At 40.4% G+C, this 24,906-nt stretch overlaps 1 protein-coding gene across 4 annotated transcripts in view; it reads right to left on the bottom strand.

Moving 5' to 3' along the window:
* The window catches only part of DPP6 (dipeptidyl peptidase like 6), a 540,742-nt gene that overhangs the window by 116,682 nt on the left and 399,154 nt on the right, over window positions 1–24,906 (bottom strand). For all 4 annotated transcript variants that reach the window (XM_017728903.1, XM_017728904.1, XM_017728905.1 and 1 more), the window contains exons 4-5: window positions 17,501–17,595; window positions 15,124–15,198 (exon numbers count right to left, since the gene is read on the bottom strand). In XM_017728903.1, the coding sequence (XP_017584392.1) occupies window positions 15,124–15,198; window positions 17,501–17,595 (170 nt within the window). The remainder of the gene's footprint in view (window positions 1–15,123; window positions 15,199–17,500; window positions 17,596–24,906) is intronic.

Below are 24,906 nucleotides of genomic sequence, written 5' to 3'. Positions count from 1 at the left end.
TGTTTGCATGACAAGGTGCTGAATCAATACAAAGAGGCACCTCATTTCAAGGTTTACAAACAAGGAAAAGGGGGAAAAGCCCTTAGAAGAAGGCCCCCCAAATCAGCCCAATCCACTCATCTTCCAGCAGGCTGTTCTACCAAAACAGCTGATTTAGGGTCTTTCCACCTGGCATATAAAACAGCTCATAGATCTGGGATTAAACCCAGGTGGACTGGCTGCCGTGAGCTCATGATTGTTACTTACTTGATAAATACAGGAATAAAGCATGCTTTGCATCCATTTTCTAAATGGCTCCATAGAGCCACCTGGCCCCTTATACAGTAGTGTTATTTACATTAAAGAATTGCCCAGAAAGCTCACAAAAAAATCCCATAAAACTTAGAGCTCACAAGGGACCAGTACAGGGCAGAGCAGAAGTGCAAGCTGTTTGCAGCTTGCAAGGCTAAATGCAGAATTTCTACTGTTTAGTGTTTTTCTTCTTTTTCAGGAATCACACATTTTACCCAAAAAGTCACCCCAGTGCTCCCAAATAAAAATGAACACACTAAATAATCATCAGAAAGAAAAGTGCACAACAGTTTGCTAAAGCCTGAAAATAGCAAGAATATATTTTAATGTAATTAATCATAAAGCACTCAGGATTTATCTGGGTAAAATGACTCATTTTTTATTCTGTAACAATAAAGTATATCAACAAATAATAGATCCCCTCAGGATTCTTAACAGACCCCAGTTGTCTTGATAATGTATCTGCTTCTACACTGTGTAGTAAGACAGTTAAAATATATCACAAGTGGCTGGTGAAACAGGAACTGCCAGATCCATTAAAAGGGTTTCCCACAAAGAGTCTCTAAAAAGACATTTGCTAGAAATAGATTGTACAGCCCATTTTCCTACTTATGCTATGAGCAGACAAATCCCCAAATGCACATATGAATGTCAAACCAATTGAATAATCCCAAACATTTGACATAATTACATATTCCACCTTTCAAAATGGTCCTGGCGCCCTTAAACAGTAACTAACGCTGTGATGCAAAATATGCAGGTAAAAGATGATTTGCCATTTGGCCTTTAGCATCTGTGATATTTAACCAGGCTCTGAAGCTGACAGATTAACAGGGGAAAGAGAATAAAGTAGAATGCAGGAAGGCTGCTGCTATGCATTAGCAAATAGCTCATGTATTTGGTACCCTGTTTTCTCACAATGGTGTGAAAGGGAGGGGAAAACAAGTTCAGGAGGAAAATCACAAGCAAACACTACTCAGAGGTTGTGTTTCCTTCTCCTGCATGGACATATCATGTTTATAAAGGACACAAGTCACTACCACACTGTCACATGGACCCTTCTATTGGTCAGTCACCAACAAGCAAATATGATGTTCACTTTACAGGGTAACAGTGTTGTTCATACAAATCTTCCAGGAGAGAAAAGGATAATTAGTTGACTAAAAATACCTCATTGCCATAACCTGTTATGGTAGTCTGTGGAGGATTAAAGCAGGTCGCTGTACCTGTTTGCAGAATATTCTGTACTTTTTACGAACATCAACATTAAAAACTAAATTTTCACTTAATATGTCAACGTTATTTGCCTTGATCAAAATTCTTTATGACACCATTGGTTTTGTTGAACCTTTCTGTTCTGTTGTGAAGAAATCATTCATTTGCCATTACATGTTGAATTGGCTCTCCAAAGGGATGAAAAATCCATTCCTGTACCTGACCACCAACTTCTGTGTAATGTTTTGTTCAATTTCTGTACTTTCATTCTCCCCTCTATTTGTGATTTAGAGCACAAGGGGTTACCTCTGGCTGAGGCATGGTTGGGTAATGGCCTTTTCATTTTTTCCCTCAGTGGAGACAGAATGGCCAGCAGTGTTCTCCCCAGCCCAACTATTTTTGCAAAGGATTATGATCATTTTATAGCTAATAGGCACTCCATAGTAACCAGCTCGGAATTAGATTCTCTCAGCAACATCATGCTATCTATTCCTTTTGTGGCACTGCAATAAAAAAGGAAAAACTACCGAAATCCATACTGGTGTTTTGTACCTTGCACTCAGTGAAGCTTGATTGCTTGCAAGAACAAAACAAATCAATAAAGCTGTATAATTTGAGGTCTCTTCAACATTCTCACCTTTCAGATTCATTGTGATACTGACCCATTTTGCTTTCTTCTGCGACAGCATATTCTCTTTTGTCCCTGCATTGAATTATCCCTTTATATTTTATCACTTCTCCAGTAATGCACCTCCAGTACAGTCTCATGCTGTGTCAACCTGCTTGTACAGCCCTCTAAGGAACACTGCCCATTTCTCTTCGTGCCTCTAATAAATTAGAAAACCCATAATGAAATGCTATCAACGAGCACTTCCTGAGCATTGGTTCAGCTGGCAGCCAATAACCCACAGCTGTCATCAAACACCTGATTTGCTGTATCCAGCTGATCAGCCACATGTGTGATGTGCTCACAGCCACAGAAAGGGCACTCTGGCACTGCTGGGACACTCCACCACAGTCTGGGGAGCTCAGGGGAGGGCAGAGTTGGAGGAAATGGGCTTGAGCGAGAAAGCTGATGAGAAGAAGGGGTCTCTGAATCAATCAATGTACCGAGAATTTGGCAACTGGTTGTCTGTTCTGTAATTGTCTCTGTATTCCAGAGGAACTAAACTAACATTTGGGAAAAAGCAGGAAGATATATATCTGGGGAATGAGTTTATTAGAGTTATTATGGGAAGCAAACCTTTTTCTTGCAAAAAGGAGGGAAGGATCCCGATCCAGCAGTGTAACTGTGCCTGGGTGAGGTGACACAGCCAGCACCAAACTCTCAGTGCCTTAGAGAGACCCAGTGGGGCCATGCCTCCTCTCAGTCTTACCAGTATGGATCACTCCACTCATACCCAACGTCGTAGGAAATCAGCAGCTCGGTGTCTCCAGAACAAGGAAGAAACTTTAGCATTTGGTTTGGAAGAAGGAAGTAACACAACAGGCAGTGGATCACCAGGAAGAGTGTTTGCATGCCTGTTTTTCAAATCTTTTAACAATTTCTCTTAAGACTGAAAATTAAATCATTGTCCTCGTTGTTTAAAGGACAACCAGGACAGATCTCCAGCCCTGCAGTGCTGTGAATGCCCTGCCACCCATACCAGAGAGGTTTCCTAAGAGAATAATCTCACATCAAGGTGACATGAGGAAGGGACAGCACATTCCTGCCATGGGGACTTGCATTTTGGAAGCATTTGTAACGCAAGCTGATTGCGGTGGGGCCATGCACCACAGGCAGCACGCATGGTTAGTATGTAAATCTCTCCCACAAATATACAGAGGCTGTGCTGGGATTAGAAGCTGTTTTTCCAAGCACCAAACCAAAAGTCTCTGAAACAACAAAGCCAAGGAGTTATTCCTTTACAAATAGTGTCGTCTCAAGTTTGCAAAACAACCATAAATAAAGTGTGATGGCAACATCCACCACGGTAATGGATGGGCTGCTGTGTTGTAAGGTAATGCTGCTAATTCACCTTCCACAAACTGATTATCTATCTCAGTTGTTTCATGATAATAATTCTTTATTAAAAGATTGGTTTTCAAACTACACTTTTGAGAGCCTTCTACTGCTGACAATGCCAAAAGGGAATTTCAAGGCTGCCTTGAGGATTTATGACTTTGTGACGGCAGCGGAGTGGAGTGGAGGCTCTTTTTGCTACAAATGCAGCTCCAGAAGCAGCTCAGGCCACAGGTATTAACATACAGCTCGTGTGCCAGCTCTCACCCCTCGGAGAGCGTTAATCCAATCTGCCAACTGCTGCTGCACTCTAATACAGCTCTGCCCTGCCAAGCAATTACAAAAGCCTCCTTTTGCTCCCGAGCCACCTGTCCCTCACAGCGCTTCACTGGCACCACAAAGCCCTTGCAGTCACTTGCTTAAAGGACGACTGTTCCATTTTTAACTGGTAAATAAAATGGGAGCTGCAAAGCACTCAGTAGGATTTTTACACCAGCCTTTGTGCACTTGTTGATGCTCAGGTTATTGGGAAGTAGAAGCAATGAAGTTATAAAGAATTAAGAATGAAGGTTACGAATAATGAGCTCATTCTGTTGTTGATCTTTTTAAACTTTTATCAATATTCACATCACATATATAAATCCCCAGGTTCCTCTCCCACCCTCTATTCAGAAACTTGGAAATGAGAATAAAATTATCTATTAGATGGTCATGATTCTAACACACTGAGCAATATATCTAAAGAAAAGAAGTAAAAGATGAACAAACGCTATTATGTATTAAGAGTACAAAAGTAGCCTGAGGCCAAATAAATATTTTAAAAGGAGATAGCAATTATGCCACATCCAGGGATTTGGGATACATAGGACGTCTTCAGATCCATACAAACACACCCACAAAAACGCACAGCATGATTCTCTAGGAATATCTGGGATCATAATAATAGCTGTATTGGGCCAGGCCCAAAGTCCATCCAGTTCACCATTCCAGCTCATCCAGCCCAGTAGCCCAAAGCCAATTCAGACAGAAGACTAGAGTTAGCTGATTTACAGTCATCCTTTCCCAAAGTACTTTCCCAGGCTCTTGCACTTTGCAACTTGGAGTGCCTCTCTTTGCAGCTGTCTACCTTGAGGGGTGTCCCTGCCACCGGCCTCTCCAGTCATTCTTTACAAGCCTTTACCCTTTTTGCACCTACAAACTCATGCAACAACTCCCTTTTCCCAGACAATGGTGCCAAAAGCTTGTGTGGGGTATGGTTCCTCTCAGCAGCCTTTGATATCTATTTTAGCCTCAGATTTACACCCTGAATTATACTGTTTATAGAGGCAGCTGGGGGTAGCTGGTGGAGATGGGAGTTTACAGGGTTCACATCTACATTCACTCGACTGACTCTCACCTTCATTGCCTTTGGAGTTACAAGTCTGAGAGCTGAAGGACAGCATGAGAAATCAATGCTTAATGCTGCTTTTAATGAAACATTGTATAACTCCTTCTTTCAAAGAGATATTTCTTGAGCTGTGCAGACACTGACTGTGGAAAGATTCTAAAAGCCTCTTTTTTGTGAAGTTTACAATGCAAATGATAAAGCTTTGTAGCAATTATGTGAGAACCAAGCCATGAAAATGTGCTGAATGCTTAGTATATCTAATTAATTTATTCATTTTTAAATAATTCACTTTAGAGACAGAAATTAGCAACTACAGAACAACAGCATATGTTCTTTCTATTAAAATTTACTCTTAGCATGTAAAAATTGCTTTTTCTACTGTAGCAGCTGAGAATGTGAATATGACAAAGAAGTTAGCACTGGCATTGAAATTTTTTAAGATGGTCCTAGGTTCAGGGCACTTTTAGAATACTCAAAGAAAAGAATCTGAAACAAGAAAGATGAGACCGTCAGAAAACATTAGAGAGCAACAGTTTTAAACAGTGAAGTGGATGCGAAAGAAATGAAAATATTCAGATATATGCCAGGGACCTTGGTGAAAAATCCTCTCCCCGTTCAGTGAAAGATTAATTTTCCAGTTCCATATGAGATCAGAAGACACAGAGCTGCATCTCAATGGCCACACAGATCTAATTCAGTGGAGGAGACAATTCTATTTTCTGACATAAAGAAAACAAACTGAAATCGCACAGAAGGCAGGCGGACATTTTATGTGTTATCTTTGGGATGCTGTGGGCAACTTCCATGGGGTCAATGGTCTGTGGTGATGGTGAGCATCTCTTTGGAAAGCAGGGGGAGAGCAAAGAGGACAGGAAGGAGCACAGAACCTGCCTTGCTCCTTGCCTGCTGCAGAACCCTTCGCAGCACTGCCATCAACAGCATCACTCTTCCACTCCTGCACAAAAAGAATATGAGGATTCATGCATTTAAAGACATGACTAAAGCCCTACAATTCCTCTCCCTTTTCAAAAAAGAGCTTCTTTTGAGCAGAGAATAGAAGAAAAAAAGAATAGAAGATTCCATTTTCAAATCTGGGTCATTAGCTGCCCAAGGATGAACGTTAATTATTGGTTTTAACATAGAGCTGGTAAAAGCAGAGTTCTGCAGGCAGTTAAAGAGATAAAAGGCACTTGTTCAGGGTAGACACAGAGAGCTACACACTCCTTGGATTTAGGCATATAACTCGGCTAAAGAGGAGACCATTTGTGTCAGAAGATTTGTGTTTCTGATTACAGGAACTTCATTGGGGTGCCCTGCATAGCAAGAGCTGTTTTTCCAGAAGAGGGCACTAAATATATTTTTTTTACTATTTCAGTGATTAAAAATTAAAAAAATAAAAAGGACTGGAAATCAGGAGAATTAGATTATAGACTGCTTCATATGCTTCTGTGGAGACACCAGAATTAAATTCTTTCTAGTTCTGCTTTCTGAAGCTTTTAAAATCACTGTTGTCTTCCCATTTTGCATGCTATTCCTAATATATTTATTTCCTTAACATTTTAAAATAACCACCTATATTTATTACAATCCAGCACAAGCCAGGATGTTTATTGTCCTGAAAAGCTTAGGAAGCAAATTTCTGCCAAAAAGCAGGAACTCACCTCTAATGTAATTCTGAAACCTCTCTACATTGCAAGGAATCTAACTATTTGTTAATTTTTAATTTTTTTTCAATAATTTTCATACTAGTTTTTATTTAATTCCTCGTAAAGCAAAGCTCCCCCATGTTTCACTACGATAGATCCCCATAGAAGTACAAGAAAGAAATCTGATTATTTTACTCTTGTCCATCTGATTTTGACTATCTAGGAAACCTTGCACAATTATCTTATGAAGGCTTTATTCAAAAATAAATTGCAGTTTATTTTTAAGATATTTTGTGAATCTTATTAGGACATTAATCTCTAACAGTTTGCTCAAGTTAGCTCATCTATACACTCAGAAAAGGAGGCAGAATGAGAAATATAACCTTATGCGAGCTAAGAAAAATTTATTATTTTTTTATCATAGTGTTTTGCCTTGAGGCTTTTTTATTTTTCCTTCCCTACTTGATGCAAACCTCATTTACTAAAGAAAATATTTACAGAGGAAGACTGCTGATAGCTGATACTGATACATAATACACCTATGTACTTTTGCATGACAGGCTAATTATTTCTGAGTTTTGATGCTCTTCTAGTCTTCCCTGGAACTGTGAAATTTGCTTTTCAGTTTACTGATGTGTATCTGTGCCTGTGAATAAATGTAGGATACAGTTTATTGGCCTTCGCTACATAAGCAAGGCTGTCCAACTTAGTCTGAAATAACAATTTTGCACTCAGTCGTGTTTGTGCAATTTCTGTTGAAGACTCCCAGCTCAAATCAGGAGGCTTCAGGTTTAGTTCTAACTTCATTTATCTGCATTATTAGGAGAACAGCAAGGGTTTCATCCATTGTTTTTAGTAGGAAAGCAGTTAAAGCTCAGCAGCTGAAGTCAGCAGACTCCGTTTTTAATGCTCTGCACTTTGTGCAGAGTATTTTGTTGCAATAATCAGAATAAACAGTCCCTGGAATGGAGAGAATGGAGACTCAGTAAGAAATTGGGGTTTGGTGCAGTTTTACCAAAACCACTGCTATGCAGGGAGCAGGCACCAGCAAAACTGGAATGTGGGGATGGAGGACTGCAGGCTGTGCTGAGCTTTGCTTCCCAGCTCGGGCAATCACATCATGTTGTGTTTTATGGACACACCCAGACCATCATTTCAGAAGCACAAACTTCCCCCTGGAAAGACATCCCCCAAAAACAGGGAGCAACAGAGCTAAAAATCTGGTATCCATTGTGGTTTCACTGTTGGTCATGAAAGAGCTGCAGGCCCTAAGTCACCACAGTGGCTGTCAAGGATAAATCATAGAATGGTTTGGGTTGGAAGATCAGCCAGCTCCAACCTCCCTGCTACGGGCAGGGACACCTTCTACTAGACCAGGTTCCTTCAATGTTGAGAAGATCCCCCTCCAAGAACACCTGCTGAGGATGAGGAGAGCACCCATTCTTTGCATTTAAGGGGTGCAAACATATTTTCCACGGAAAATAGACACAAGCAGCCCCCACCCAGCCTTTCTTCCTTGCTGACACTCAGTGCCTATCATTTCCCTTTTATTAAGAATGGAAGATAAAGAAAAAGTACGCAGACTTGGGATATGTCTTTTGTCTTTTCATTCCACCTCTTTTTTTTTGTTTTCAGTTTCTAATGAGTTACAATGACACCCTTAATTTTAAGTAAGAACCCATTTTCCCATGGCCCAAGGATCCTAACTACCATAGCATTCCTACAGCTCATTTACTTGAGTTCCTAACCCCCCTCTAACTTCTTGTTTAAACTATTTTTTTTTCTCATTAAACCAAGCTGTTCCAAAGCAGAAGAATTGCTGTCAAAAGCAAAGAACCATTCAGGCTACATAAAGAAACACAGTTTCTGCCAGAACTTTGTCAGGACTTCAAATTAACCATGAGATTCCTTCAAACCAGATAAAGAATAGGTTTGGCTTGTTTTCTTCACCTGTGTTAGTCCAAAATTGGCCCTGAAATTTAGCAATATGAAATTAGTTTCTGTAGTCTCTCCTTCAAAAGAAAACTCTAGGATTAAACTTGTCAGTAATTATTGCTCCACTGGCCTGTAACTGTGTCCAAAAATTTCTGTTCTAAACAAACCATGTGACAGAAATTGGATGGAGTGTTGACTGCTGAGCAGTAAGAACAAATATTCTCACCACTTGATAACATGTTTACTCAATTACACTGAGTATCCACCCTCCTATGGCAAGAACTTTTACTTTTGTGAGCATGTGCAGCAGAGAAGATTTGACATCAGAAGGGCTCTGCTGCTGAAGGCACGGCTGGGGACACCTGAGAAGGCAGTGTTTGCACAACTCTGTAATAGAGTTTTGAAAACCCATGAATCCCCCTAGAGCTGTGCCACAAACTTCCCTCTCTCTCTGTGCCACTGCAGATATCAAATATTAATTAGGCTGAAACAATTAGTGATACCAACAACGGCAGCACATTGGTAAGTCTGACAGGGATATTGCTACTTCTGCCTGAGCTGAGTTCACTGGCAGGAAAACCTCCCAGCTGCTGAGGTTGCCTGTATTAGCAGCTTTGGTTTATTCAGTGAAAGGTGGCCATGAAGAGCAGCTGTCCCAGCTTAGATACCCTCCCCCAGGTCAGACAGAAAAACAAATAGAAGTGTGGGAATCTTTTTTATCAACCTCTCTCTGATGCCTTTCAAAGTTCTGTTTTGTCTATTTTGTTGAAGACAGCAGATGAGGGAGTTTATTCATGGTGGGTTTGAGATTGGAAAAGATAGGCTGTCGTTCACAAAGACCAGATTCATAATTAAAAATTCCCACAACTATCTCCTTTTAAAATAAATTATTGACTCTAAATGTTGTCAAACAATAGCTGCTGCTTCAGCTTCGAATCCAAAGTAAACTATCACCCACAAAATTAACCTCTTGTATGTTCTTAGCACATTCTTGTTAAAACAACTCTTCTGGACACACAGGCCTTAGCTTTAGCTATGTAAATGTAGCTGGAGAGCCACTGCTCTACCACAAAGAGGTTAAACAGCACTTTATGAAACAAGGTTATTTGCACTACTGATCTTGGCTGTTAAAATAATATCACTCAAAAGAGGTTCTGTTAGAAGAAGGAGAAAGAAAGGTGCTCCCCTCCTTCAGCTCTGAAGCCCCAGAACAACCTCACTGAAAGCCCACACGGGCACACACATGAAACTGTGAGCCTTTCATTGAAATATTAAAGATTAGCTGAATGGTATTAATAATATTTATTCTGTGGGAAGTAACTGAAGATGCTGCTTTCATGAAAACTTAGCAAATTATCAGATTTGATGAGTGGCTGGCCAACGTGTTTCCACTAATTCATTAATAACTTGACTCCTGCTCATTAAAAAAGCACTGAATGACTACAGTCATACAGTTGGTGAATTGAGAAAAGAGAAGATACTCTGCCTGAAGATACACACATGCACAGATGCAATAACAGAAAAACATTTTAGCTAATATAAACAATATTTGGACTGAGTCCTTTTCTGATTTTTATTTTGGAAGTGCATTATCCTAATCCATTATTTATCCTAATAACAGTGGAAAAAATAATTTTAGTCACCAGCGTTTGATATAAGTGAAAAATGCCCTTATATTGTGCAGCTTTCCAATAGAGGATCCTTCTGATTTATGAACAAGGATTCAAAACTATATTCACATTAAAAAGAGGATATGAAAAACTATAAACATAAGCTTTTTCCCCCTCAAAATGACCCCTCAAAAACTAATAATTTACAACAAACACCAAAAATTAAACAAAAATCAATAAAACAGGTAGCATTGTTTATGACACAAATATTCTACCTGTGCTCACTTTATCGTGAAATCACTAAACATTTTCAGTGTTCCTGAAAACAACATTGGGTGAGAATGAAAAAAGTAAATTTGAAATATATTTATTGCCATAGAAAGAAAACAGATTTATGTAAGCCTCTTTCTAGGCCTGGTAAATCCATTTCAATTAAGCAATAAATATCATGACTACAGTTTGAGCAGTATTACTGATGATAACTATGACAGTGTTCAATTTTCAGAGGTGTATTTATCTCAATAATGTTTATCACCTAGCTCAAAAGGATATTGTGAGGACTCATTAATATTTATACCCATTAATGTTTTGGAAATAACAAGCATTATATTATTTTAATTTTTACACAGCTAATTAAATTAGTATGAGGTTGTAATTGTACCATAAGCACAAAACCTGTTCATTCCACAAAACAACCAGACTTGGAGAAATAATAAAAAATAGTAACAACAACGAACAGTAATATGTTGCTTTCTACAAATAATGTTTTTTTTACTTCGTTCACTCTAAATACCAAGCCTAAGGTTTGGTCTGGGTCTTTCTGAGCTCTCTTTGGTCCCATCACTCCTGTCAGAGGTACAGGCAGGGAGAACAGAAATACTCAACTCACCACATGAGCTGGTCCAAAAAATAATAATTGAGTGTGTTCTAATTACAACAATGATTGATTCTTTCCAGCCTTCACCATTAAAAAATAACATTTCTTTTACTGCAAAATAGGTAACAGCATCTGTTGTATCAGCTGCAACAGCCTCTGAGCCCTAACTTTGTTCAGAAGTCTTTGCAGTTTGGTCCATGCTAATCAGCCAGGATTTCTGGGTGTAATTGCCCTTTACTAGCACAAGCACAGTAATGGGCTGGTAAAATTGGAGACAAAACCCAAAAAAGTTTTAAGAAGAATCTTGGCAGGTTTAGTTCCTCTCTTGCATGATGACAACACTGATTCATAATAAAGGCAATTAAATATTCCCTATTGAACATCTCACTTTGTCACTCCAAAAAATAATTTTTCTTCTCACAAATTTCCTCTGTTTCTTTTATTCCATTACACAAACTCCACTGGTAAGTGACTTCCACAGACAGCTGCACAAGCCCGTGGGGCTTTAGTGACTCGTCTTTACTCTTACCTCAGTCACAGATATGCCACTGGATTTAAGGGCTGCTTTGTCACTTGGTTATTTAGGAAATCCATTCTGGAGACCAGGAAGACCCCCAGAGGTGATTCCAGCCCAGAGACTTGTGTGTCTCCCCAGGAGGAACACGGGGAGCACAGAGCTTGCCCGCCAGTGCTGGTGGAGCCAGGAGCTGGGCAAGAGCGTTCTTGGCCTGGCGCCACCGGAGACAGCCATGAGCCTCTGCACCCCTTCTGCTGAGGTGCAGTGGCCAAACTCCATTTGCCCATGTGTTTTGGGGTTATTAAACCCTATATCAGAGACCCAGACACTTGTTTTGGTGAAGGATGATCTGAAGTCAAAGGTTCTCTATGGAGGTGTTTATTCCCCAGTGCTTTCCAGAAATTTCCCTCTGCTGTTTCGTCCTCAGGTTGCACCTTGTTTTAGTGTAAAGAAATCAAAAACAAACAGCAGAAAAACTGTGGGAGTATTTTAAGACAAAGAAGCCTGGTGCCTTTCCTGTGACCTTTCCAGAAAAAGAACAAATCTTCTGTGTTCAAGGTTAGAAAAGCTCCCTATTAGCACAAGGCTTACCCAGAATATTGCTGCCTGAAAGATTAAACTTCTGTAAATATAAGCACTGCAAAAAAAGCATTTACAATGAAATGTGACAGCCAGACTAGCCACAGTGTACCCACACCAACCTCACAGCTGTCTGCCAAGCTTCCTGGGAGAAATATATTGTAAGGAACGTGCTTTAATTCATTATCCTTTAAAATGATGAAGTGATACAACAGGAAAACAAACATTAGCTGCCTCAGTATCTTTGCAAAATAGGTGTCTGCCAGTTCAGCACTGTGTTATTCCAACGTGGGTGTCACTGCTGTCACCCAGACCAACAGTGAGCAGAGATGCTTCTGTGCAAATAAACAGAAAAGTATAGAAGCAGCTATTACTGGAAGGAAATGACTTTGTAGCACTTTTCTTAAAAATATTCTGCTTCATTGGAGTGACACATTGTGTTCTTCTATTTGATGTTTATTCCTGGCTGGTATTAAACATAGAGGCTGAATCCATTCATTTCAGAATTCAGAAAAATGATTAATTCATACTATGCATATTGAAATATTATACACATATGTAAAAGCAGCACAACTGTACTGTGTAAAAAAATGATGAAAACATCTATACTCACAAACAATTAAAAGGCAGCACATCCCACTTTCAAATGCCAAAAAAATAGGAAACAATTTGTGACACCTACAAAATAAGTACACAATAATTCCAAGAAGCTCCTTTTTTGAAATTGTAGAATTAAATTTTAAAGACACGTCCTCTGCCAATACATCTCCTGAAATTTCCTTTTGACTTTGCAACAAGGACAACTGCCCAAGGCTTTGCTAATCAATTTCTTGTGTTGCAGACAACAGCGTAATTTGAATTTTGTCCAAGAATACAGTTTGAAATGCAGAAAATGTGAAGAGCTAACTAACATGCAATTATTTGTAGCCACAGTCTGCATACCAAGGGAGAAGAAAGCTGAAGAAGTAATTTAACAGTTATTGCCATTTTAATACACAGAGCCACCCATCATGGCTTAAGGCTGCAATAACCAAGACTGAACCTAACTACCCCTCTATTAGCATGCTTCAAAACAAAGCAAAACAAAACCAAACACAAAACAAAACAAAAACAAACTTTGTTTTCTCCATAAACATGGATCTTAAAGGAACAAAAAGAGGGGGTTTTGTTTTGTTTTATTTTGCTTCAGGACCTCTTGCTATATATGAATACCTGAACAATTTGCAATGTTCTCTTACACTGAGTATCTGTCACGTCCTGAAATGTTCCCAAAGGTCATGTCTTCAGCCTTCCACCCTGGGTTTTGCTTTCTGGAAGAAGATGTGGTGTGAGGAAGGGAGTACCTGGCTGTGTGCTGCTCTCTCTTCTCCAGAGAGGCGTCTTAGGGACCACAAACTCAGCGTTCTGCCTGTACCTCAAACCCACAGGTGTGCAAGCACTGGCATACAGAGAGGAGGATGCAGAGGAAACACATCCAGCCCATCCCATGCAGAGGAAACACATCCACCCCTTTCCTTTCCCATGCCCCTCCTGCCACATTGCCCACATCAAGCACTCCTCTAGAGCCTGAGCACAAAGTCTGCACTGTAAAAACCCCCCCAATTCTGCTTCTTGCAGACCTTCTGAGTGTGCAGTCCTTTCAATGGATAAAGGTTGAGAATAAAAAGTTAATTTCTCATTACTGTTTTTCATAAATTAAACTCTCTCTCTCTTTTTTTCTTTTGTCATTAAAGGTGTTTTTCTGTTATTCTCAGAGGAGCTGAGGAAGCCCTCCCTCCTCGGGGCTCTTCCAGCTTGCACAGTGCATCTGAGCAGTGTTGGCACAGGGCTTCCACAGCCAAAGGCTGATTTACACTAAAAGAACTGAATTTTACAAAACATCTCTGGCTCACAAGGTGGGGAAATTGGAGAGAAAGGCTTTGCTTGCTCAGTGACCCTTAGGCTGTCTTCCCCATGTTTAGAATTAACACTTCCACATCCATCTCTGTCTAGAACTCAGCTAAGCTTCAGATAAGTGAAGTCACAGCACCAGTAATTTCCCCAGGAAAAATCATTATGATTTATTCCTAAAGTTTCTGATACAGTTTTATTTTCCCTCCTTCTAAGACCAGGCATGCTTCTGCTGACTTTTATAACACCAAGTCAGGAATAACTCCAAAGATGATAGCAAAGAAATCAGATGAGCAACAGAGCCACAACCCCCACTACCTAAAGGAGCAACAAATTTCCTTTGGTTAGCAACTGAAAAGTTATTTACATTATGGAAAAAGAATTACAGCTGTTAGTGAATTAATTATTTTTATTTTGAAGAATTGGTGATATTCTAGATTATGGAAATAAAATATATAGGGTTTATGGTTCATCCAAGTAGTACAGCATAGCTATCATTCAAACATTTCAGGCCTTATACCAACAGAATTGAGAAAGACAAAAATATTAGTCATGCAGAAAAATTGCTTCCCCCATGTTTGATTCTTTGGTCATCATTTAAAAATGACTCATTACACTTCTCCCTTTTGAAGTTTGAATTTGCTGTAATCCAGAATTTAGTAGCAACCTAATGGTGATTTTTTTACGAGTGATTTATACCTAACCCTCTGAAGAAAAGTATTTATAATGAAAGTGATAGCTCAACCCTAACTGCAGCACTGGGAATGGTGACACCATAATTAATGTATTATTTCAGTTGTGGGAGACACTGACAGTAGCTTTCGTTCCGGGGAAGAAATTTATAGGGTCACTGAAAAAGGCACTGTGGAAAAAAAAACCCTCAGAAGAGGGATAGAAATCCTTGTAGCAAAGACATGTCCTTACAATCCCCCTCCCAAAGGCTGTAAAATCCCGGCAATGACAGTGTTTCCTCTACGGTCTAATTTATACCTTTCTCCTCTACTAGATGGCAGTGTGACATGCTCTCAGAATTGCTAAGTGAAGGGGTTTCTTGCTTTGTTTCATAGGAAGCAGTTAATTTAAAATATCATCTTCTTGGCATAAAAAGTGAAAAAAAAAAAAAAGTGACGTTTGCCACTGGCTGTGTATTTTGAAATCAAATCTGTTTACTTACAGGTTCAACATCAAAGGCAAAGAGAGCATATTCCCGGTCAGGTGACACTTCATACTGGATAGCCTTTAAGGAGACCTGAAAAATAAACACAATATTGAAACAAATGTTCTTCAGTTTTCAAGCTAATGACACCTAGAACTAATTGTTATGACCGTCTCTCTAAGGATGAAGAGTATTGCCAGATTGAGTGTCTTGGAAAATGTAGTATCTTTTTTCAAACACCAGAAATGTTATGTGGGCCCCTGTGTGCCCCCATAAGAGGAATAATAGATGCATTGTGACTCAGAGCAGGCAGCTATATAAAAAAATCCCAGAATTTTCCTTTCAATCTTACTGCACAGTGGCTGGTGAGGTGGCAGCTGTAGGCAGTAGTTAGTAGAAAACTCTGATAAATGGCAATTTATTAATTCCCTCTCATTCAGTGCAGGAGATGAAAAAGAGTAAATAGCTTCTGGAGCAAATTAGCAACACAGACACCACTACCTCCCCCAATTAAGACAACACGGAGGAAAACGATTCCATTTTCCCCAGTTAAAAGTCTTTGGGATGCTGCAGTGATACAGTGCACCCTGACCTGGGTTCTGCAGAAATCAGCACTGTAAATCTTGCTAACAAGAAGAAATGCCAGGATATCTCAGACTTCTCAGGAATACCTTTTTTCTGCTCCACTTTTCATTTGTGTAGTGAAGCCATTCTCCTTCCCAGTGTGTTTCAGTATAATGCATTGCTGGCACAGATGGCACCAAGGTCAAAGAGAGGTGCCACTAACACATCACTCATCCACTGGCTTTTAAATCTCACCCTCTCACCTAACAAATTAGATGTAAGTCCTTGAGAGAGTCCCACAGAGAAAAATTGAAAGGGGAATTTGGGAAAGACAGAGCACCCCACTGGGGAGAGTCCTCCTCAAGGCCAGTGAGGCTGGATGTGCTGGATGTGCTGTGGGGGGAGCCCAGGGAACAGCCAAAAGCAGAGGGGACAGGTCATACCATCATAGAATGATTTGGGTTGGAAGGGACCTTTAAAGGCCATCTTGTCCAACCCTCTGCAATGAGCAGGGACATCTTCACCTAGACCAGGTTGCTCAGAGCCCCATCCAACCTGATCCCGAGCATTTCCAGGGAGGAGGCACACACCAGCTCTCCGGGACATCTAACAGGCTGATGACCCAGCGCAGATCAGGATGAGGAGGTACAGGGGAGCCTGGGAACCAGCAGTGTCAGCATGAAGACAGATTTTATTTACTGTATGTTAATAACACGGAGAAAGGAAAACATGACCAAGTAGCAAAAGTTTTCTGACCCAGGGCTGGGAAGGAAGAGGAAAAAGACAACATGTCTGAGCGAGGTGTAACTGCAGCTCTTGCACTGGCACTTTCTGGATTAGTGTGGAGGTCTCCTGCTGATTTATTTACTGAGAGGGCAGAGCAACAAAGGTAGAACAGGCAGTAGGGTGGCAATGGGATGAAAATGTAGGATTATCTTGTAGAACTGTCCTTTTCTTAAAGTGGCAAAAATTAAAATCCAGTGGAATAAACAGAGGCCAAATGGAAGCAATTTGACTTCAACAGACCTTGACGTTAAAGGAAGCCAGCCCATTCTTTACCCTTAGAATTGTAAAGAAAAGGGTTACACTCTGGTAAAAGAGGATTGCTTGTGTGATGCAGCAAAGGTTGAAGATTAAATGCAGCATGTGAAGCTTAAAGTTGGGCCCCGCTATAATAATTCAGTGATAAATTCTTTGTCTCCTTAAAAAGTAATTAATATAATTGATGTACTGACTTCTGCCACAATGCTGGCTTCATCTACTACAAAAAACAGTGCTACAAAACACTTCTATTCCTATAAACAATACTCTGTATTAGATGTGAATTTTCTTTCTTTACATTCATTTTAATAGTCACCTAATAACCTCTTTTCACAATTTCCTAGGGTTTCTCTCCTGTGCAATTCCACTTCTAGTCCTCAGCACTACTCATAAACAACACTGAAATTAGGCAAGAAAAATCAGCAAATGCACAAATTAAAAATAGGTATTTGCATGGAGAAATGTAGAGAATGATGACAGTAAATTATATCAATTGTCCTTTTTATTAAGCATGCAGACATGAGAATTATGCATCTTTCAATTATATATGATATGCAAGACTAGCTTCAAATCTCCATATGATACTTTTCAGAAGTATGAGGGAAACTGAGCTCTCAGAATAATAACAAAAGCTGGAGTTCAATCTCACATTATCCATCACTGCATAGCCCATTGTATTACCAGTGAATTGCTTCTCCTTGACAATACATGAAGTTGAAACCCAAGTCATTTTCTGCTTTACTGATTCAACTGCTGAGAAATTCAGCTACTTGTCATAGAAAATACTTACAATTTTTTTGTTTTCTATTAATATTGTTGAACTGTTGGTTTCGACATTCCTCAGAATCACTGTGCCATTCTGGTTTCTATAAATGAATTCATTATCTGCAAGGAGAAAAACAAAAGGTCATTAAGGAAATCTGAAATTGTCTGTGTGAAACCCAATTACAGACTTAAACCAAAAGTACTGCTGGGAACTTCTTTCTGAAGAACACAGATTATTTTTTAACACAGCCACCACTAAAAGTGGCTTTGAGGACAGCCATAAAATGATGTGGTCAGTGTTTGTCATGTGTTTGTTGTGCCACACTTTCCCTTAGATGAATGCAAGAGTGACCTGTTTTGAATGTACATACACAGCTTGCTATATTGTTAGGGTAGGAAACAAGGCCAAAACCCCCATTTCTTATGTTTAAAGGTTTCCGAGGTCCACAGTCTCTGTAGGAGTTTAATAAGCCTGGAAAGTCTCTGAAAGGCAAATGATCCTCTAACAAAGCAGATTCTGGAACATAATATTGTGCTCCAACTCTGACATTTGTTCTGCAAACTTATACCAGAAGGAGATACATGCAGAGAAATCACCATTTTCACATGAAACAAGGCAAATCAGCTTGTCTCTATGCACTTTGGGGCTACTCCAGCTCTCAAGACAGCTGCACAAAGACAAGAATACTGGAGACAGTGTCCAGCTCTCAAAGCACACAACCTGCCTGACAGAAGGGCTGGGGCAGACATATGAAAGGGTCTCCAAATGAGGGTTAGGTAGCAGGTCAAAAGTTCAGGATGAAAAACATTACAACAATAAAAAGGTGTCATAAACTGAAGTTCAAGCCTGAGCAGTGCTTACGTGCCCTGCCCCGCAGATAAAACATAAAACATAAGTCCCAAGCACTCTGCCATTAAGGGAATCAGCAGGTTTTCTTGGCACAGGACTAGGGTTATGGTTTTTTTGCAACTTGGCTAGACTGAGACTGAGAACTGATGGATCCTACCAAACTCCTGCCTCCAGTTTCAGTTGGGGAAACAATTCCTCATTGCCTACCCTTACTGTGGCTACCCCAGGGGTGTTACTGTGGTGCAGCCAGGGTTAGGGACGTGGATGGTTTAACACTATCCATGGGTTGTCCTGGGATGAGTCAAAGGTGAGGTTAAATCCCCTAGGATTCGTACAAGCACAAATCCAGCTCACTGTAACCACAGAGGTGTGCACTTCCCAGTTGGGGTGACCTGCTAAAAGCAACACTGGGTTTTGAGACTTGGTTCTTTCAAAACTTTGGTGTACAGACCTACCACACTCCTTATCTATGTTTCAGTCTTTTATTTCCAACCTGGTGATGATAATCCTTATCACAGTCATTAACCAGCTTTACAAAATGCTCTGAAGGTGCAGATGAAAAGCTTCTATGCTCTGCTTATTGCTACCAATAAAAAATCTCCTCCATGTCACAGATTTACACATAAGTGGAGAAAGAAGAAATCTTCTCTGAGATTGGGATGAATCAGATTCTGTAAGGGCAAATGGTAGCTGCAATACAGTTTATCCTCTCAAAATCACAAGGTTTTAGAAACGTTAAGATTCTCAGTGTCCAAGTCAGAGCAGCAGCTCTTTAGACTCATAGGCAAAGTTCTCAAAGCATACCTGTTTTTTAAATTATGGAATAAATTTTATCAGCAACTTCTGTCTTGAATAAAAAAAAAAAAAAGAAGGATCTGAATTAGATTAAGACTTGCATATATCTTTGAAGTACTCCTTCATAAAATTTATGACTGAACAAACTAAGAAACTTTAACTTGAGAAAGAACTGATTGAACAGAGTTCGGACAGAAGTCAAAAAAATCATAAGCAGTATGGAGAAGATAAACCAGGGCTGCTTATTCCCTGCCTTTTCCAAGATAAATACTGGAAGGCACCAAATGACACCAGTCAGGGTCAGGTTCAAAACAAATAAAAGGGATTATTTCTTCATGCTGAAGGCAAACAAAGTGTGGAAGTCACAGTCCCAGAACAGAGCAAGTGCCAGGGCTGCAGGTGGATCCAAACTAGAATTTGAAAAGTGGAAGAAAAATCCACCAAAGATTATATGTCTTGAAGGGGGATGCTTTTCAGGAAGCCTTTGAAGCAGCCATAGTGAGGGACTAAAGGCATATCCTGAATCATCAGCTTGAGAAATTTGCCTGCTTTTTAGAATCTTCCCAAAGTATTTGCCCTTGTCCTGGTCCATATGCCAGAAGAGACAGTCCCTGGGGTCTGATCCAGCAGCAATTTATTTACAACTCTAACTTCCACCTTCTGTGTTTAGATCCTTAAGAAATGTGTTTATGCCAGCAATCTAGGAAGTAAGGCAATAAAAGATTTAATGTTTTGTACACACCTGGTCTTTATATACTTGGGCCACAAAGTCTGAAGAACTGTTGTAAGAGGAAAATATGCCATCCAAATTTTTATTTTCCAGCAATATTTCAGGCATTCCAGAAATAACAGGAAAAATTAAACTGAGAGACAGACTATTACCTAATAATCAGGCATTTTGAAAAAGATTACTGCTTTAATAATCACCCTCTGTCAACAACACAGAATGTTTTCCAATTACACACTAAGTTCTAGGCAGAAAAATCACATTTTAAATATGGCCAGCAAAACATTTAGATAATTGTAAGGCTCTCAGGCTATTTCCTAATTAGTGAAAAATATAGCAATGAAACTCAGCTCAAAGTTCAGTACACAGGTAAAGTATCTTATTAATCTAATGAGTCTGTGAAGCTGTTTCTTGAACGTTGCAGGAACTGATGGAAGCTACATTACTGCCCATAATGACATTGCTACCAAATTTTATTGCTCCTTATGCTCCAAAAAACCCCATAACATTTTAATAAACTATGAAACTTCAGGAAGATTACTCCATGGTTGCTCCATGCTTGGATGTAAGAGATGACACACTTTCCCATTATTTGTTAAACCATAACAAGTTTAAAATCAGGTGTTAATCTGCTGCATGTACTTCTGGAATGCATTAAAGAAACCATAAATGAAGCAGTGCTGATTTGTTAGGGCTGTAAATCTCACCATTATATTCACTACCAGCCATCAACACACCGTCTGAATTAATGAACAGAAAATTGGTCTGCTTAAGAGAAGAACAAATTGATCTGCATTATATTCCAAACAAAACACTGTGAGGTTTAGCTGGTCTTAGTCCTCAAAAGATGAATAATATTCCTGGACTTCTGTTTTGAAATGTGTGATTTGTTCCAGTGCAAGAGCATTTATTTAAATGGGACATACCTCAATCAAAGCCAGAAAGCAATGCAGCAGCCTCTGTAATGAATTCTGTCCAGCAAGCTGATGAGAATTTGCAGCCTGATTTATAGTTGTCACCACATCTGATAAAGGTCATCACTGCATCTCATTTTTTATATCTGCCTTTCTTTGGGGCTGGTGTTCATTATAAATGATGCCAAAAATTATAATTTTCAGGCTTACAGCCATTTATTCCATTTCTTCAATCTTTCTTGGATTTCTTCCATCACTTCCTCACCAAAGAAGTTGTGGGTGCCTGATCCCTGGAGGTGTTCAAGGCCAGGATGGTTGGAGCTCTGAACAATCTGGTCTAGTGAAAGGTGTCCAGTGGGGTTGGAAGGGGGTGGTCTTTAAGGTTCCTTCCAACCCAAACCTGTCTATAATTCTATGATTCAATAGCAAAGTTCACTTCACCAACTCCTCACCCCTCTTCCAACTTCCAGGAAATTGTCTGGGTGGTAAAATATATTTTCAGTCTGTGAGTATAGACACAGATATGTAGTCACACTTAAAAAAAAGGTGACTGATTGCAAAAAACAAAGATTACCAGAAATAATGGAGCAGCCCTGGGGCTGTACAGAGTCAGTGCCGAGGAATGGAGAGGCCCGGGGAGAAACTTTTAAAAACCTGCTGAGCAGAACGGGTGAAATCAGAAACCCCATCTGCTTCTCTGTCTTGAATTCAGTCAGAAAATACATGGGCAGAGAAAACAGGCCCAGTGAGACGGAGCTCATGTCCCTTAAAGCCACTGAGCCCTGGCCAGGAACAGCACAGACAGTCAGATGGGACACCAGACAACATAGCTCACCACCGTGGACAAGAAGGTTTGGGACAACTTTACTTCTAGAAGGAGCAAGTTTGACTGCTGGCAGTGCAAAGAATTTGAAGGAATTACATCCATCAACAGGAACATAGCTCAGTGCCCAAAAATTTAGTGCAGTACAGCTTCTCTGAAGTCCACACTACCAGAGAGGGGAGACTGGTTTATAAGATACTAGCAGGACCTGCGTGCTTGTGAGGGGAACTTTGATTATTCATCAGAGATTATGGAAAACAGAAGGCAAAACTGAGTGATAAAATATGAGGGAAAAAAAAGCATCTAAATCCAGCTCTAAAAAGTATTTTAATGAAATTGTAGTTTTCTATCAGTTTAATAATGGATGAATGACAAGTAGACAAAAAGAGGTTATGAAATTCATATGCAGCAAGTCAGCAGAGACAGATAGTGAAAGAGAGAAGGTAGAGTCGGGACCATTAAGGCCACTCCAGTCTTTTAAAGCCACAGATTTATTGGAAAAGGCAACTTCTTGAGTCCTGATCAACAGATATGAAAGATAATTGAATGAGTCTCAGTCTGATGAAAGCCAGCATCTAGGGAATTATTGTTCTCAATCCCTAAGATTAAGGAAGATTGGTGAATAAAGGAAATTTAAGTCCTGAAGTTGTTTTAAGCCATTTCAGATAAATGAGCCTCCAGATACTAGCAGGATTGGCAAACATATTATGCTGTGTCGAGAGAGCAGACAGCAGCAGGTCGTGTGGGATGAGCCCTCATCCCTCCCTGGGGACAGAGGGCACTTTGCACCCAGCCACGTGCAGGGCTGCCGGGATGGAGCTCTGCACTGGCACAGCACATGTTTCACTGAGGTGACAGCTACGCCTGAATCAGCCAAGGGTTTCTTGGAGTCCTCCCAGGCAGGTATTGATCAGGAACACCTGGATAGCACTCACCATCTAACAAGATAACAGGCAGGAAGATTGCAATAGTAGGACAGATGTTTCTCCAGACAGAATTCGTACTTTCAACATTATGTAGTACAGTTGTATTTCTTTGGAAAGATACATGAGGATCAGGCAGTGGAGTTAAAACTGAAAAAAAGATTTCTGCTTGTCTAGCATCCCAGCAACCCTTCTGAAGGGCCAGGTGAGCCCCAGAACAGTGGATGGAGACCAGAGTGGGGAAAGAAGAGGCTGTGCCCAATGACTTGAGCATGTCACAGCTCTCATCCCAGCACACACACACCAGGGCCAAAGAGAAGGATCAAGCTGGAGAAAGCAAACCCAGACCATCCATAGATGACCTGCAGCACACAGGAAAAACCTACTGGCTTGTGGTGATTGCCCACGCTTTCAGGACTGGGGGAGGCTGGCAGCTCCCACTGCAATACAGTGTCTGTGGGAAGAGCATCCTGACTGAGCTGGGTACACAGGCAGGCTGTGGCTCAGCTGTGACTATCGACATTCACACCCACAACCAGCCACACAGCAGTGCCTGAGGGGAGAGAGCAGCCCATCAGCAGCACATGAAGCACCAGGCATGGATGCTCAGTACGGCCATCTCCACAGCTCAGGTGAGCAACTCACAGGGAAAGTAAACTGGGGGGTTCTGAATTTCCTGTAAAAAATGTGTTGAGTGTCACAGGTGAGGGAATAGCACAAGCTGTGGTTAACAGGTTGCTGTGTGAGGGGCCAAGACGCTAAAACCCCTTAATCCTGCCAGATGCAGCAGAAGCATCTATCTTCAGACACAGCCTGTTATCTTCAGGGACTGGTTTTGAGAGAGAGGGAGCCTGAGGTTTTTGGACATAATGGAAGCAGAGAAGAAAACAACAGAAAGGGTAAATTCACAGAGGAAACAGAAACTGTCAGAAAAAAAATACCCCAAACCAGCAAACATGAAGAAGCACCAAACGAGGAGTAAGGTGCAGCACAGTATGAGCTAGGAGAAGGATGAACACAGGCAGGTTTGTGGAAATATTTATTTTACTTTGCTTTCAGGCAAGGTGAAATTGCATCTTGTTTACTAGGCCTGTAGGATTATTGACTCACTTAGAACAGTATCTGCCTAACTGGAGTCAGGTAGGAGAGTGGCCCCCCAAGACCTACACTCCTTGGGGCAGGTGGAATTTACTCCTCAGAGAAACACTGAGAACATATGTTGAACAAATGCTGGGACTGTGCATGCTCAATAACTGCTGCAAAACTTCACCACTTAGATCATAATGCAAAATAAAAGCACAATCAGTCCCCAGTGGAAGCCTATTCAGGTGTCCAGAGGGATGCAATGACAAACTCAGGTGGAAATAAAGCTGTTGTGATGATGCATTTAATACTGTGATCTGTTGTTCTTTCAGACATGCTGCAGTTCATCTATTTGATATTTACAGCATGTACCCAACAAACAACTGATTCTGAAGTTCCCTCCCCAAGGCAGAAGCAAAGATTGTTTTGATACTGAGCTGCTTCCCAGAGAGAAAATGCAGGGAAAGTTTCCCATTTCCTGTCCCCTGGTGCCTACAGCAGGCTGGGGTAAGAGGAAGTGGGAGGCAAGGATCATGAATAGGGAATAGCACCAAAATCCCATTTCCATACCCACAGCTTCATCATGCCCTCAGTGAGCTGGTCCTTAGGGATGGTCCCTGTAGACTTTGGCATTTGTACATTTTCAGAGCCCCTGCCACCACCCTGTCTCTTGTTTCAATCTGCCTGCCCCCACCAGTAACTCCTTTTTCTTCTGCTTTGCTACTTTTCCTGGTAGAAATAAGTAAGAATTTCTTAGACTTTGTGATGCTGATACAAGGAGCAACAGGGGACAGAGAACAGCTTGCCTTTAACAACATTGCTACAGCCTTTAATTCCAGGAGACAACTGGAATCCCATTTTTAGCTTTCTGCCATTATAGGTCATTATCCTTTTACTGTTCCCAGCACTTTTTCCCCACACGCAAGGCTGAAAGAAAAACTTCTTTAAATAGGTGATTTACTGTAATTTAGCTAAATGCTGTATAACACATTGCATTGGTATGTTAAGTAAGTGCAACATGATAGAGTGTGCTTTATTATGCAAGAAGGGGTTTTAATTGCTCATCATCTCAATGCAGTTGCACTTGGTGCACCAATATAGTGCTTTTAGAGTAGTACCAGTAAAAAAAAACACAGTTATAGCTCAGGAAAATTCCCACATCATCATGCACCTCTAGCAGGCTTGTAAATTAACTTCTCAAAAGCTTGAAGAGGACTGTCTTGGGAAAACTTAAAACTATAAAAATCAGCAATACCAGTCTGTTTCTCTTTTTTATTTAATCCCAAATCTTTCAAGATTCAAACAAAACAAAAAAC

The sequence above is a fragment of the Corvus brachyrhynchos genome, unplaced genomic scaffold (assembly GCF_000691975.1).
Source record: "Corvus brachyrhynchos isolate BGI_N302 unplaced genomic scaffold, ASM69197v1 scaffold52, whole genome shotgun sequence".
NCBI lineage: Eukaryota > Metazoa > Chordata > Aves > Passeriformes > Corvidae > Corvus > Corvus brachyrhynchos.
The sequence above is the reverse complement of the archived record's forward strand: the minus strand, read 5'-3'. Positions and strand labels throughout refer to the sequence as shown.